The following is a 13,367-nucleotide window of genomic DNA, read 5'->3' as shown; positions in this document are numbered from 1 at the left end:
AATTGCTTACTCTTCGGCACCTCTGGAAGTGTAATCAGTGAGCGGGATACCAAAGAAAGCCTTTGTCGAACAGCCATGACACCATCTCTTCAATGAGGGGGGGATGATGGGATATACATCAAAGTCGCCTCTGTAATTGGGAATGTTTCGACTGAAGGGCAGACAACGTGGTACAGGAAATGATTTAATGTCACATCAGCAAAACACCGCAGGGCTACAGAAGCTGCCTCTGTCTTCTCGGCCGTCTGGTGCTTAAAACTTAAACTTTCTTCTGCAACTTTTCTTTTGTCTTTTCTTGTTTCACTTATAAACTTAAAACAGAGCTCTGCTCCTTTGCTCTGTTTTTGGACAAGAAGCACACTGTTTAGGCAAACCCCGTGTCTCCATAATTAATAACCTTGGCATCCAATATGTTTCTAATCTGGAGAAGGAATGCTCATGGCATAGAGAAGGAGACTATGCCAAATACAAAAAGAAAAGGTTGGATCATTTCTCTCTCGCACCATGGAGGGCACGCTCATTAATCACGCCTAAAGAGCTGAGTAATGTTGCGGGACTCGTGTGTCTGTGGAGCCAGATGACGGAAAAGCAAAGAAATTCGGTTTTATTGTAGTGCTTCTCGCCAGCTGTCGTCTTCCATTTGCTCTTAACCATGACAACGGCAGCAGCTATCATCTATCTCCTGATGTTGTGCCACAAGGTATGATCCATTTATCATAGTTTAACCTTTTCAGATCCTTTGCTGCTCTCTCTGGCGCTGAATGACGAAGGTGCTCCACATGCTAAAGCCTATCATCTACCAAAGATTAAAACGCAGAGAAGCTTTAAATCACCATTCGGCTCATGGCATAAGCCTCGGGAAATCTTCCCTCCACATCCTTTATGTTAAAAATGTATAACTTGACCAGTGATTCCCTAACCACAGAATACCAAAAGGCACGAAATGCAAGATTACTCCATTGAGGGAATGCTTATCGAGAGGCAGTCTCCTCTCCCCTCCACCCCACCCTTCACCAGTAATTGCTTTCCAGGCCTGCACCGGAAAGAGCCTGGAGCTGTGTTATGTTTGGCGGGAGCAGAATACTCTGGAGATAAGTTGAATTCCAAGACTATGCTCCAATTGGGACTACTGTGGCATAACGAAACCACTATTCTCCTCTCTTCAGTCAGGAGAGCCGTTTTAGTATTCCAACATTGTCTTTGCATAAAAATAGCAGTTATCTGTCACTGATGTTTCCTTCATTTTGTGTTGTAATTTAAACCCTGTGAATGGTACAAAGCACAAAGACAGAACTCTCTCACACACACACGTTTGTGCTCTTTTTCCACACAGCCCTGCAGACTTCACAAACACTGTTAGTTCACATCAGATGACTACAGAGTCCTTGGCCATAACGGCCTAATTGGGGAGTTTTCTGTCTTGCTTTCCAGCTGGCTAATTGCAGAGCGAAATCCTAATGAACAGTGAAAAATAGCTTCGTTGCGCAGCGAAGATGTGGCTGTCTGAGATGAAATATTCAAACGTCTCACTTCTCCAGCTGTCACTAAAGCTGCGTTTGGGGGAAGGATGCCTTGTCATGTCTCCTTGGCACAGATGGCTTCGCATGCTCATGCCTTCAAGCGAAGTGTACCTAGTCAGAGTATTTCCAGCCCTGATATGTCTAAAAAAATCCACTCTGACCACAGTTTGTGCTGAACAATCTGCTTTGTAAATTTCGTGTTCTGTCTCAGTGGGATTGCTTGCTGCTGCCGCACAACAGTTTCTGTTTTTTTGGCCATACTGGAGCTGCGGCTCTGAGGGCGGCACAAATAAAAGAAAAATACTAATATTACAAGATTTGGTGAGCTATTATGATTCCCTGAGGAGCAATCACATATTGCCACATAAGCGGTGACATTTATGTCGTTAGTGAAAGTCAGTGATAGCTTTTGGATAAATTTTAATGAACGTGGATCCTCATTAATTTGCCCAATTATTTGAATTTCATCACAGACCACCATAAGGCAACACACTGGTTTATGACTTATAAAACTGATGAACTTCCAATTAAGTAAGAACCTCTGGGGCTTAAAAAAAGTCACCACAAAAGTACTAAAAATCTACAATTTTTCCAGTTACCTCTTAAGGCTGGCTCCCAACAATGTTCAAAATGCTAAAAGGTGGAAATCCAAAATGCAAATTTCAAAAATAAATTCTCACATCAAGGTGGGTACATACATCTTTTATGTACAGTCTGTGGTCAGGACACCAAAACTGCTGAGTGTGTAAATAGGAGAGGCAGAAAGCATGCGATGAAATGACATTAAATTATAGGTTTAAAATGTCATCAAAACACTACTTTTCTTTGTCTTAAGCAGAACACTGATTTGCACTTCAACATGTTGTCAGGATGGTGAAGGTGGCGATGAATAACATCAATTTAAAAAAAAAAAAGCGGTATAGTAAGTCAGAGCTGAGACGTGAGCAGGTGGAGGTTACATTAACTGCAACAAGCACAACCTCCAACCTAACATCAGCTATTGACATGTCCAGATCATCAGCTTAGAGACCCCGGGGCGCAAATGCGTGATGCTCCCCAGCAAGCTTGATTGACAGAATAGTTTTAAATCATTATAGAGGAGACCGGGCCTCATGAATGCCACTTTGCTAAGCATTTTCTCAACTTTAATATTGACTCCATTGAATTTCACACTGAATGAAAAATTACCTTTTTCATTTGCTAAAATTCCTGTTGAAGAAGTCAAGGTTGAACTTTTTTTAAATAAAGATCATTTGGGGGAATTTACCTTGATTTCAGAAAAATGCTGGCAGGCAACAAATATGGGGAAATGAGAGATTCTGCTTCTCTAACAAGTTCACTCAATAAGCTGCTCAGTAAGCTGCTATTACATAATATAATAGCCCTTGAGCAAGTGGATATAAAATGCTTGCTGGTGCCATCATCTTTTGATGGATTGAAGCTCGGCACCAGAGAAACCTTGAGAGTGAAACATTTTAATGTATTTAATCCTGAAAATGGTTTTAACCCAAACCATGATCTTCATCCAAATATTAAACATGTAGTTTAATGCAGTGATTCCCAAACTTTTTTTTGCTAGGCCCCCCTTTGTTTTAAAAGAAAAATGTTTGGGCCTAAAAATCAAGAATGTGGGATACTGTTTGTCCGTGATTTGGAGAGCCCAGTGTGTGCTCCCGACGCAGGGAAAACCAATTCTGCAGGGGAAACCTACTTTGGCACTTGTGCAGGTGAAGCCAAAGGGAAGATATGCTTCACCATATTTTCTAGGAAGGAAGTTGTTTTGGAAACATATTTGGCGATGCTTCATATCCTGCTATGCGTTTGTGTGGAAGCCCTGTCAAAAACCTGTCAATTATGCTAGCAGAGTCCAAACGTTCTTTTTTTTTTCTCTTTTCATACCGCTACCGCTCCACTGTGGGTTTTTCTGTCCAGGCATGGTTGCATTGGCAGTGTGTTTCATTGAAATTTTAAAACATTAAGCTATTGCCAATCATTTTATTACGGTGGATCAAAATCTGATGGCACTTTTCTGCAGTCATATTTCCATCAATTTTGATAAGATCCCCAACACCACTGTATAATGTGACACGTTTTACAGATGAGTATAGACACTGAGTGTTGTACCTCAATTCTGACCTCGTCTGTACATACTGACAAAGATTTGAACCAAAAACATCCAATTTGGTGAGACCTGATTTTCAGTCCAGTTCTTGTGTAATTTGGCATACCTTAGCCTTTTCACCCCGTTTCCCTTCCTTATTAATGGTCCTTCCACTGATACAATTTCTGAAGAGGCTTCAGGGTCAGATGCATCTCTCAGGTTCGCCTACTGTAGATAGTTTTTTAGGCCTGCCACTTCTTCCTTTGTCCTCTACTTGTGCAGTTTACGGACGCACTTCACATAGTCCTTTACAAAGCAGCATTTTGGTGCACAAATACTATTATATGCCCATCAGACTGTTATCTTTGTCATTTTTAGTAAATTCATTAAAAGAAATTGTGACAGGCTGCTAGTAACAAGTTCCTGAAGATGTATCACTTCTTCATTGTCGGAGTTGTGTGTTTTTTTAAAGGTTGAATGGTCATTATTAGGTGGCCATAAAAATCAACAAAAACATTAATGTAAAAATGGTCAAGTACAAGGCCGGGACTAAAAATGAGGGGAAAAGCAGCCAATGTCCAAAGATACATTAAGAGACTTCCAGAAAGCCTAATGAACTATTGTTGAAGACCACTTAAATACAAGGTAATACAAGCAAAATACAAAGAAATGAGAGGTGTCACTTAACTGTAGATGAAAGAAACAAATAGTTTATATTGGAGAACATCAGCTACTCAGCAACCAGGCTGCTTCTCTTGGTTTTGACCTTTAATCACAGGAAAAATCCACCTGTTTCCTTTCTCTCCAGCCACATATAAGGACCTTAGCCTCCCTTTCTTAACTCCACCTGACATGCAGGATATCACTTTTTACAAAATTTGCATGTTTTTTGGTGTCAGGAAGGCAATCAGAGGAAGACAGACGCTTTCTTGTCCTCCTATCTCCACTGAGAGACAGACAAGAGTGGTTTCCAGTCCTCCTCCTCCTCCTCCACCTTCTCACTGAGAAAATAAAAAGCAGGATAGTGCAAGAAGAAAGGAAACCCTTAGGGATTTCACTCCATCTTTCACTTCTGTGTCAGTTTCTGCCTCCTCCTTCACTCTCTTGTCTCATTCTCTCAGGCTGAACCTTTCCTGGCTCCTATATTCTCTTTTATCATTCTCTTCGTCCTTCCCCTTCCCCAGTTTTGTCTTTTTCTCTCATTCTCTTTGCCCTTACTCTACAAGAGTTTCTTTCCCTTTTCATCTCCACCCTAAGTTTCTTTCTCTGCTTTCTTATCTGGTCACTCTCATTCACAGCACAAGTCCAGGCCCACCAATGCTGCTGTGTAGCTCAAAATACCTTTCACTCTGAACTGAATCAAACATGTGGTGTTGAAACTTCTGGCTATGAAAGAATTAATGGATTTCAAATGCATACATGCATTTATTTATTCATCTATTTATTTCAAAGATGGTTCAAACAGTCATAGAGAAAATCATTTTAAGGACTCTGGCAAATGCTTTAGCATCTTGGCCAAGTGTCTGCAGAAGATATATAAGATTCCAAATGGTTTCTGGGCTGTCATGAGTTTAATACTCTGGTGGAAGATAAAGTGAAGCGGTCAAAGGCTGACTGACACTGCGCCCGTGTGCCAGCCAGCTGATATCTTGGAGAGATCAATATGGCGGCGAGGTCAGCAAGCAAAGATGAGGAAGACAAATGTTCGACTCAGTATGTTTTTTTCTCCCCAAACAATAATCATTCAACACTGCAGGAGAACACATTTGAGACAAGGCCAACAACTTTTACACTTTAATACACACAGAAAAACCTCAGCCACGTTTTCAGGTACATAAAAAGTTCACGGAAAGTTTTTGAAGACTTTACCGTGCTGCACGCTATAGTAGCCTGCGCATTCAGATCATAGAGTATTGATTGGAGTTTGCAGTGAGAGAACAAGACGGGTGACATAATAGCAGGTTTCAAGCAGCATAAATGATGTTCAGTGGTGCTCCGGCCCTAATTGATATCCCTTGTTGCCAAAATGTCAAAAAAATCTATTGCCAAGAGAAAAAATAAATTAGTAGTTTACTTATGATGCTCGGCTGCTCCAGTTCACTCGAGGGAAATCAATTCTCATCCCTAGCTGGGCTTACTGACGCATTACAGACAAATCCTCATCAAATCAAAACATGCATGGTCACTGAATATTGGCATTTGAGGCAGTGAGAAAAAAAAGATGGTGCTGCGTGCCCTGGGTTTCCGAAAATATGACAGCAATGACTCATTTCGTATTTACTTTTGCTCTGCTTGACTTTGGAGAGATCTATGTGACCTAGCTGCACAATAATTCCAAGTCAGAGTCAAAGAGCTAAACAGCCAGTGGCACATCGACTGCACCTCTGGGTAAATACTAACCCTAACTGCATTTGAATGTTTTCTATTAAACGAGGTCCATAACCCACACTGGTTAAATCAAATTCACAACATTAAAAGTTTTCCCATATTTGAAAGAAGCATATTTAGCACAAATCTCACAGATATAATACAATTAAAGGTTGGACTCCAAAGCAGAATAGGAGTGTCGGGCACAAATGTACCTACTTCTTACATGCAAATTGTGGTCTGGACTCCAGAGTGGACATGGACAACTATCACATTTGCAGTATTGGTAAATACTGCATTAGCTTTCTGCATAGAGAGGTGTATTGTAAGGCTGCAACCACACATCCCTCTCTTTACAAAATCATCTTCTCACCTTAACTCTAAAACCAAGTTTTTTAACCACTGTTAAAGAAGTAATGACTCAAAAAGGCCCTCTGTATATAAACCACCCTGGAAGCCAATTACAAGCTTCAAACTCTTTAACTGGGATCTTTGTTGCATGTCACAAATTTCCTGCCAGCGCTTTACTGTCACTGTAAGGTAAGAAAAGATCCAAAATACTAAACATGAACTGCAAGAAAAGAAACAGCCTTTTACTAAATGTGTCCACAAATTTAAGGTGTAAAACTCATGTTGAGATACCACAGACACAGAAAAAGTGTGAATAACAGTGATTGCATATTAAACAAATAAAATTTGCATGTGTTATTAACAGATTCAGCCATAATGTTAATTTCCTGTTTTGTTTTGAAGCCATTTGGATAATATGGTGAAAGTGTGGATTTGGCCAAATATCTGACTGCTGTTCTGCTCAGTTTTAACAGCATAACCAGAAAACCAAATAACACCTTTAATTTTAGACAACTGAGAAAAATTTCATCACATCTAATAAAAAAAAAACATTTAAAATATGATAATATATATAACTTTGGAATACTAATTTGACACAACCTAAAACATAATGACTTAAAACCCTTTTGTTTTTAAAAGCAGCCGATACATCCTTCCCTTGAGAAATATATAGAGAGAAATGGAAGCCTAAATCAGCATGTCAGTCATGCTGTCTTCATTCCTGCCACACATGGGCTGACTAGAAACACAGATCGGAAATCACCATGATGACATGTAAAGTAAATACACCCAAAAGGTGACAAACGTGCATTTTCTGTAGAGCAGAGCTACTCGGAGGAAAAACTCACGAAGAAATACAAGCAGCATGTCTCCTGAGAAAACTGCCAGCTGAACTTTTCAGGCAGCATTAAAGGTTTCCACACTTGTTGGTTTCTGCACCGGTGAGATTTCTTTTAGTGAATAATAGTTCTACAATCTGTTGCCGACCTCGATTACTTTGTCACAAGATTAAATGACTCTTCAGATCCTCTGGTGTTTAATTTAAAAGAAGTTCATTTACCAACCCGGCTACTTTTTCTGATGTTCAGGAACAGTGGGTTGACTCCCAGATGTGGCTGGAACATACTCACGTTGCATATTTGTCTCATTTGTACAGCCACAGCCTCATCTAAGAGCAGGTCCAATTACTCATATGTAAATCAGCCTATGACATAATCTGATGACTTAATGCTCGTTTTCTAGCAGGTAGCAGATACTGTTTTTTAAGACAGAGATGGCAGCACAAATTGGCCTGTCACTCATGGTGTCTTCAGTCCTGCCACTGACGGATTACTGTATGCACCGTCTGGACACAAGCCCAGCAGAGCTCAGGGGCCAGAGAAGTGACTGTTCTTGTTTAAAACTCGATTAAACAACCACTCAGATGCAAAATGACTGCAGATGTAAAATTGCTAGAAAGAGGTGGAATGACAAGGAAAGGATACAAAATGACTACAGATGCACAAAGTGACAACAAAAAGATTTAACGTGTCTGCTGAGAGACTAAAAATGACATCAAATATATTTAAAATGGCAATAGACCAATGCAAAAATAACTACTGAAACAAAATAACAACAGAGGTACAAAATGACTACAAAAATAGGTAAAATTACTTTAGATAGATGCAAAATGTCTATAGAGAGAGTGAGAATCAGTAAAGCAAGATGCAAACTGATTGCAGAGACACATAAAACAATGAGGGGAATTACAATGAAAAAGAATAGATACTAAATGTCTAGACAGAAGTAAATGGGCAATTATGCAAAAAATATCAAAGAGGCATAGAACAATTAAACAGGTAAAATTCTATTTCAGGGATGCAAAAATGATAGAAGAGACACAAAATGACTCAAAAGTGAAAGAAAATAGCTAAAAATCAATGTAAAGCAGTGCAAAAGAGACTAAAAGATAAAATTCAGTTGAAAAAGAGGACTACTACAGAGAGATGTGAAATGATAATGAGTGGAGCCTAAATTGCACTAGAGCAATAAAAAAATGACTACTAGTGAAGGGATGCAAAAAGCCTATATGGACATAAAATGAGCACAGATCGATGCAAAATGCGAGGGAAGTAAAGAAAAAAAGGAAATCACGGCTAAAAAAAAAGAAGTAATAAGTAATAAGAGTAATAAGGCATATGACAGTAGAGGGATACAAAATGAGAACAGCAACTCAAAGCGATTAAAGAAGACTTAAAGAAACAGCAACTACAAATAGCCACAAATCATATTGGTGTTTTGCTCCTGCACATCTGAATGAATGATTGTGGCCAGAACGTTTCTCCAAATTTGTCATTCTTAAATCCAGCTGTTTCAGACAGTCGCGAGAGCCCACCAGCCAAACCGCCTGCATGGTAGTACGCTGTGCCTGCACGCTTACTGAAAACGCCTTCACAAGGTGAATGGGTCTGCTTTACTTGCAGAGGCTTCGCTCCCCGGTACTCTCATTGATTGTTTTCTCCTGGCTTGGTAAACAGATGGCAGTCAATACAACCCCACAATGACGTCAGAGTTCACCTAGCTGCGGGTCTCCTGGGCTTATCAATTAGAGCTTAAGAATGCAGTCGAGGATTTCATTTGTAGCCTAAGCTGTTATTAGTAACGACAGGTGGGTATTGAATGTGGCGCAACGCAGCGCCGGAGAAAATTGTGATAAATGACAGAGAGGATGCTCTCTCTCTCTCTTTCTCTCTCTCTCTAAAGACAGCTACTGGTCGTCAGGACAAGAGGAAATTTGCGTGAGTGCGGCTCAGGCTGGGAAAGATTCAGTGCCGAAAAAAGGGGTTTGGAGAAAAGTAAAACTTTCAAAAGCTTTGATGCCTACTCTGCTGGGCATTCACCACGTGTTAAAGCGAACCACGCGCCCGTTCTCTGCGTTATGAGACACGCACTCAGCCACATCTGTTTACCTTATGGTCGATGATGCTGTTGTATCCCTGGAGGATCGGGGGGTGAGGCTTGGCGACCCCGACGGAGGCTTCGGTGGGCCGCCGCAGCTGTTCATGCTGCCTGATGCGCGTGTCGTTGGCGTCTCTGGAAGCGCCGTTGAAGCTGCCGTTGTACACGAGGAACAAGCTGGCGCACAGGAGAAGCACGAGAAGCACGGCTACCCCATGGCGCTGACACAAAGACACAAGCAGATGCGGGCAAATTAGCCGAGTTCCACCGGACTGAGTTTAACCTGCACCTACGGACTTCATGCAAGATGAGCGGCAGCAGCAGGCGCTGGTTTGTCAGTAAAAGCCCAACTTCCTGTAATGCATGTCACGTGCGACCAAAAACTTAAAAACAGCTTTTATCGAACTATGATAAGGGCACAGCTAATGTTTATGACGCTGTCAGGCTGTTAATTATCTTCTTTACTTAGTTTGCATGCATTAATATTAATCATCAGGTGCGTTGAGGAGCACATGTGTACTGTAATTTACAGTAGGTGCCACACCTCAGAGGACACCAACAGATTTTAAGTAAAAGTTCTAATAAAAAAGAAAAATAAATCACCTATGTGAATTCATGCCAATCGTACATGAACAGGATGAGCAGCTCACGGCACTTTCAATTTGTTTTCTTTTCTTTATTTCTTTAAAAAAATAGTTTAGAATTAATGCTTATCAGTTAATATTAAAGCAACACGGATATTGTTCACTTTCTACAGTGTATCCGTATTAAACGGAGACAAATCAAGCATCCAGCGCGCTGTGCTGTAGTGGAGCTTTAGTGCCAAACAGAGCGCACAGCTGGACGCCCATTGTTCTGATCCTAATCTTTTGATCCGACACTGTACGCCACAGCGGCGTTATGTCGATTATAGCGCACTTGACGGAACAATGCTGGATTTAAAAGCGAGCACAAACAGTTTGACTGCGGGGTTACATGGCAAAACCCTTTACCATAGGTGTCTTCATTTTGCGGCGCGCTGTCTTATCGCTGCGGTTCAGTGCGTAAGGCTCCACTTTCACTCATGGTCCAGCGTCATCTGCTCGCCTCCCGAATGCACTCCAGTCCGTCCGCGCTGTACCAGCCCGCCTGCCTCTGCCCGTGTGTCTTCAGACTGGAGCCCAAGCGCAATTCATACAGAGGAGACCGCGACAGATGTTCACTGTTGTACCTCTGCTGGGTCTTAATGCCCCCCGAGTTCTTTAGGAGCCGGTGAGTGGAGGCGCAGCGTTTTTAATTAAACAGACTACTGCAAAAGAGTGATAAGACCTATTTGCTAAACGTTATTTCCTGCTGAGGCATATTTGATGTAAATCTGCGCAATTAAACTAGAGTACAGTGAGCCCACTCTGTCATCTTTTGACGTCTGCTGCATTATCCATGGGATGGATTATAAAGACAAGAGAAGTTATGGCTTTACAGTGCAGACGTTATCTGGCACAACTCCCTGAATGTCTGTCACTCAGTGGTGAAACCACATGTTCATTCGTGCGCTGTGTTTATGTTCAAACTACACTGTACTCGAGTATTTCAGTTTTTAGATCTCCTCATACTTCCACTGTAGACTAGAGATTCTTTGTAGATTGTACTCCAGTCTGCAAAGAATCCCATTCATCACGTCCTTCCTTAAGAAATTAGACTCTTAAGGCGGTGTTACTTATTAAACTACTCCATCACATCCAACCATAAGCTGCACACATTACTGCACCAGCAATAGGATATGAAAAACTCAAAAAGAGCCCATTTCTATAATCGTGAAGGACACTTTTTACTTTTACCCACCATTGTTGCTGAACTGCTTTAACCTGTAAAGCTGTATTTAAGTAAATGAATCCTTCCTCTTCTCCATTCAGCGCATCAGAACACAGATTTAAAAACAGTTAAAATCTTTATTTCCTTTTCATTGTTTTTGAGTTTTCCACACTTTTTAAAAATATAATTGATTTTACTTAATTTTCTCTTATTTTTAAAATTTGTTGAAAGCTAGGTGTAAAATGCCACCACACTGAAACCAATAAATAACCTAAAACTAAATACTTTTACATCAATATCATATCAAATTGAATCTGTAGTACAGTAATCCAGTGAACTGACAACGAGCATTAATGAATGGAGCGTGTCTGCAGGAATGATACACTGTTAAAAACATAAAGAAGCAGTTGATCATCCCAGTAGAAATCTAATTCTGTTAAACTTTAGGGAAATTGGTCTGTCCTATTAGAAACCAACAAGCATCATCAATCAGTTTTACCTGCTTTGATTCAAATTAAAGTGACAACTGGACAGGTATTAGATCAAGTCTTTTGTTTGAGGAGGAACACTAGGAGCACTGCTGGATGCCTACAAAATAACCTCCAGTGGGATACTCAGAGGCTTTAATGAGGACATGACCCCCTTAAGCAGGACCTGTGCTTACAGCCCAGCACCTTGCAGTGTGCCTGGAATTCACCAGAAAACACCAGAATGGGTGGCCTGGAGACACCATGGAAAACATTATATTACCTGCAACATCTATGAGAAGAATAGGGTAGCAGTAGTGAACCTGCCAGTCCTGTTGTTCTCTGGTGAATGCCAATTGAGCTGCACAGCGCTGGTGTATAAGCACAGGTACCACTGAAGGATATTGGGCCCTGATACCAGCCTTATGGAGTTGGTTTCTAACAGTTTGGTCAGAAACATACACATAACCCACTGGAAGTAATGTTGTGAGACTTTGGCTGTATTCCTCTCATTTCCCTGCACACAAAGGAGCAGACACCGGTCCTGCTGGTGGACTCATGCATTTCCACACTCCTGCCTATTTCCCAGTATCACCTCCATGCTCTACAGACTGTGCCGGGAGAACCATATTATTCTTAGCAATTATAGATCAATTTGTTTTAAGATTCTCTGGACTCTAGGATGCCTTTGAAAACAATCTTGTTAACAGCTAGTTATATTTTCAGGATATACCAATAAAGTAGAGAAACAGAGAGATTCATGGACCTGCTTTGATATTTTCTATCACATCTTTTAGAATAATGGTGAAATGTCTAAAATACACATTTATGCTTTTATTTTATCATCTATTGAACATTTATGCAACTTAGCATGTCTTATTTTCATTAACATATAATGTTGGAAAACTTACCATTTAAAAAAGGAAAAAAATATATTAAAGACATAAAAAAAACCTACTGCATACTCTGATGATTTTTTTTTTTAGATATAGATTATTTGCTAATTACATAAGTGTATGGATGTCATGCTACTTCTGAAAGTTAAATCAACACAAAGCAGAGATCATAATATCTGAGGTTCATCTTTAATCACTGAACATTTGAATAAGAAACAGAACAAAAGTCAGTTTAGAAAAAGAATATTGCAAATGTTAAACCATTTCTAATTCAAGTTGACAAAGAAAAAATAACAGATTTTTAAAAATAAATTCTCTGGTTGGAGCCAATTAAATTACCAGCCTAACTAGTTCTAGCTAGCACATTCCTCAAACCCTGTAAGCTGACCTCTTCTGCAGCCCTACTCAGAATCTAAAGGACACAGCCGTCATTTTCAAAATAAACCTCAAGATACTTTTTGGCTTTTACTTTAGGTGCCCCATAATTTTTTGCCTTGACACCAAGACATATTCCACATTTTGTTGTTTGTGATTGTTTTGTTTATTTCCAATTGTTTACTTTGGTGTTTTGACTTGTGCTACACTTTTTTGACATTCTATTTATTTAGTTTAGTTTTTTTATGCGTGCATTAAACGTGTTATAGAAATAAAACTGAATGGGGTTAAAATGAGACAGTTGAGCCAAATGACACAGAAAAACATCTTTTGATTAGATCTTTACAAAAGTTGCCAGCAATAAACAAGGTCTCATCTTGTCGTCTGCCATTCTTTCTTCTGTGACTGCAAGTTGTTGTGTCAGATCTTGGACCGCCCTCCCTCACTTATCTGCACTCAACCCCTCCTAATCTTATTGGCATGGAGTGCTGCAAGTGCTACAGCTCAGAGGATGTTTTTATATGTGTTATATTACTGACTGGCCTCACAAGCCAAAGAAGAC

General features: G+C 40.2%; 2 protein-coding genes across 3 annotated transcripts in view; one reads left to right on the top strand and one right to left on the bottom strand.

Moving 5' to 3' along the window:
- st6galnac5a (ST6 (alpha-N-acetyl-neuraminyl-2,3-beta-galactosyl-1,3)-N-acetylgalactosaminide alpha-2,6-sialyltransferase 5a) overlaps positions 1–10,622 on the bottom strand; it is a 66,891-nt gene extending 56,269 nt beyond the window's left edge. The window contains exons 1-2 of one of the 2 annotated variants that reach the window (XM_086270565.1): positions 10,269–10,622; positions 9,288–9,497 (exon numbers count right to left, since the gene is read on the bottom strand). In XM_086270565.1, coding sequence (XP_086126691.1) covers positions 9,288–9,497; positions 10,269–10,283 — 225 coding nt within the window. In that variant the 5' untranslated portion in view covers positions 10,284–10,622. The remainder of the gene's footprint in view (positions 1–9,287; positions 9,498–10,268) is intronic. The other variant, XM_086270564.1, reaches the window with a different exon arrangement.
- The window catches only part of pigk (phosphatidylinositol glycan anchor biosynthesis, class K), a 146,107-nt gene that overhangs the window by 95,928 nt on the left and 36,812 nt on the right, over positions 1–13,367 (top strand). The window lies entirely within an intron of this gene.

The sequence above is a fragment of the Aulonocara sp. 'chitande type north' Nkhata Bay genome, linkage group LG18 (genome assembly GCF_057382095.1).
Source record: "Aulonocara sp. 'chitande type north' Nkhata Bay isolate Kocher_YH1m ecotype deep benthic linkage group LG18, A_spYH_male_GT1.1, whole genome shotgun sequence".
Taxonomy (NCBI): Eukaryota; Metazoa; Chordata; class Actinopteri; order Cichliformes; family Cichlidae; genus Aulonocara; species Aulonocara sp. 'chitande type north' Nkhata Bay.
This window is presented reverse-complemented; position numbering and strand designations above follow the sequence as displayed.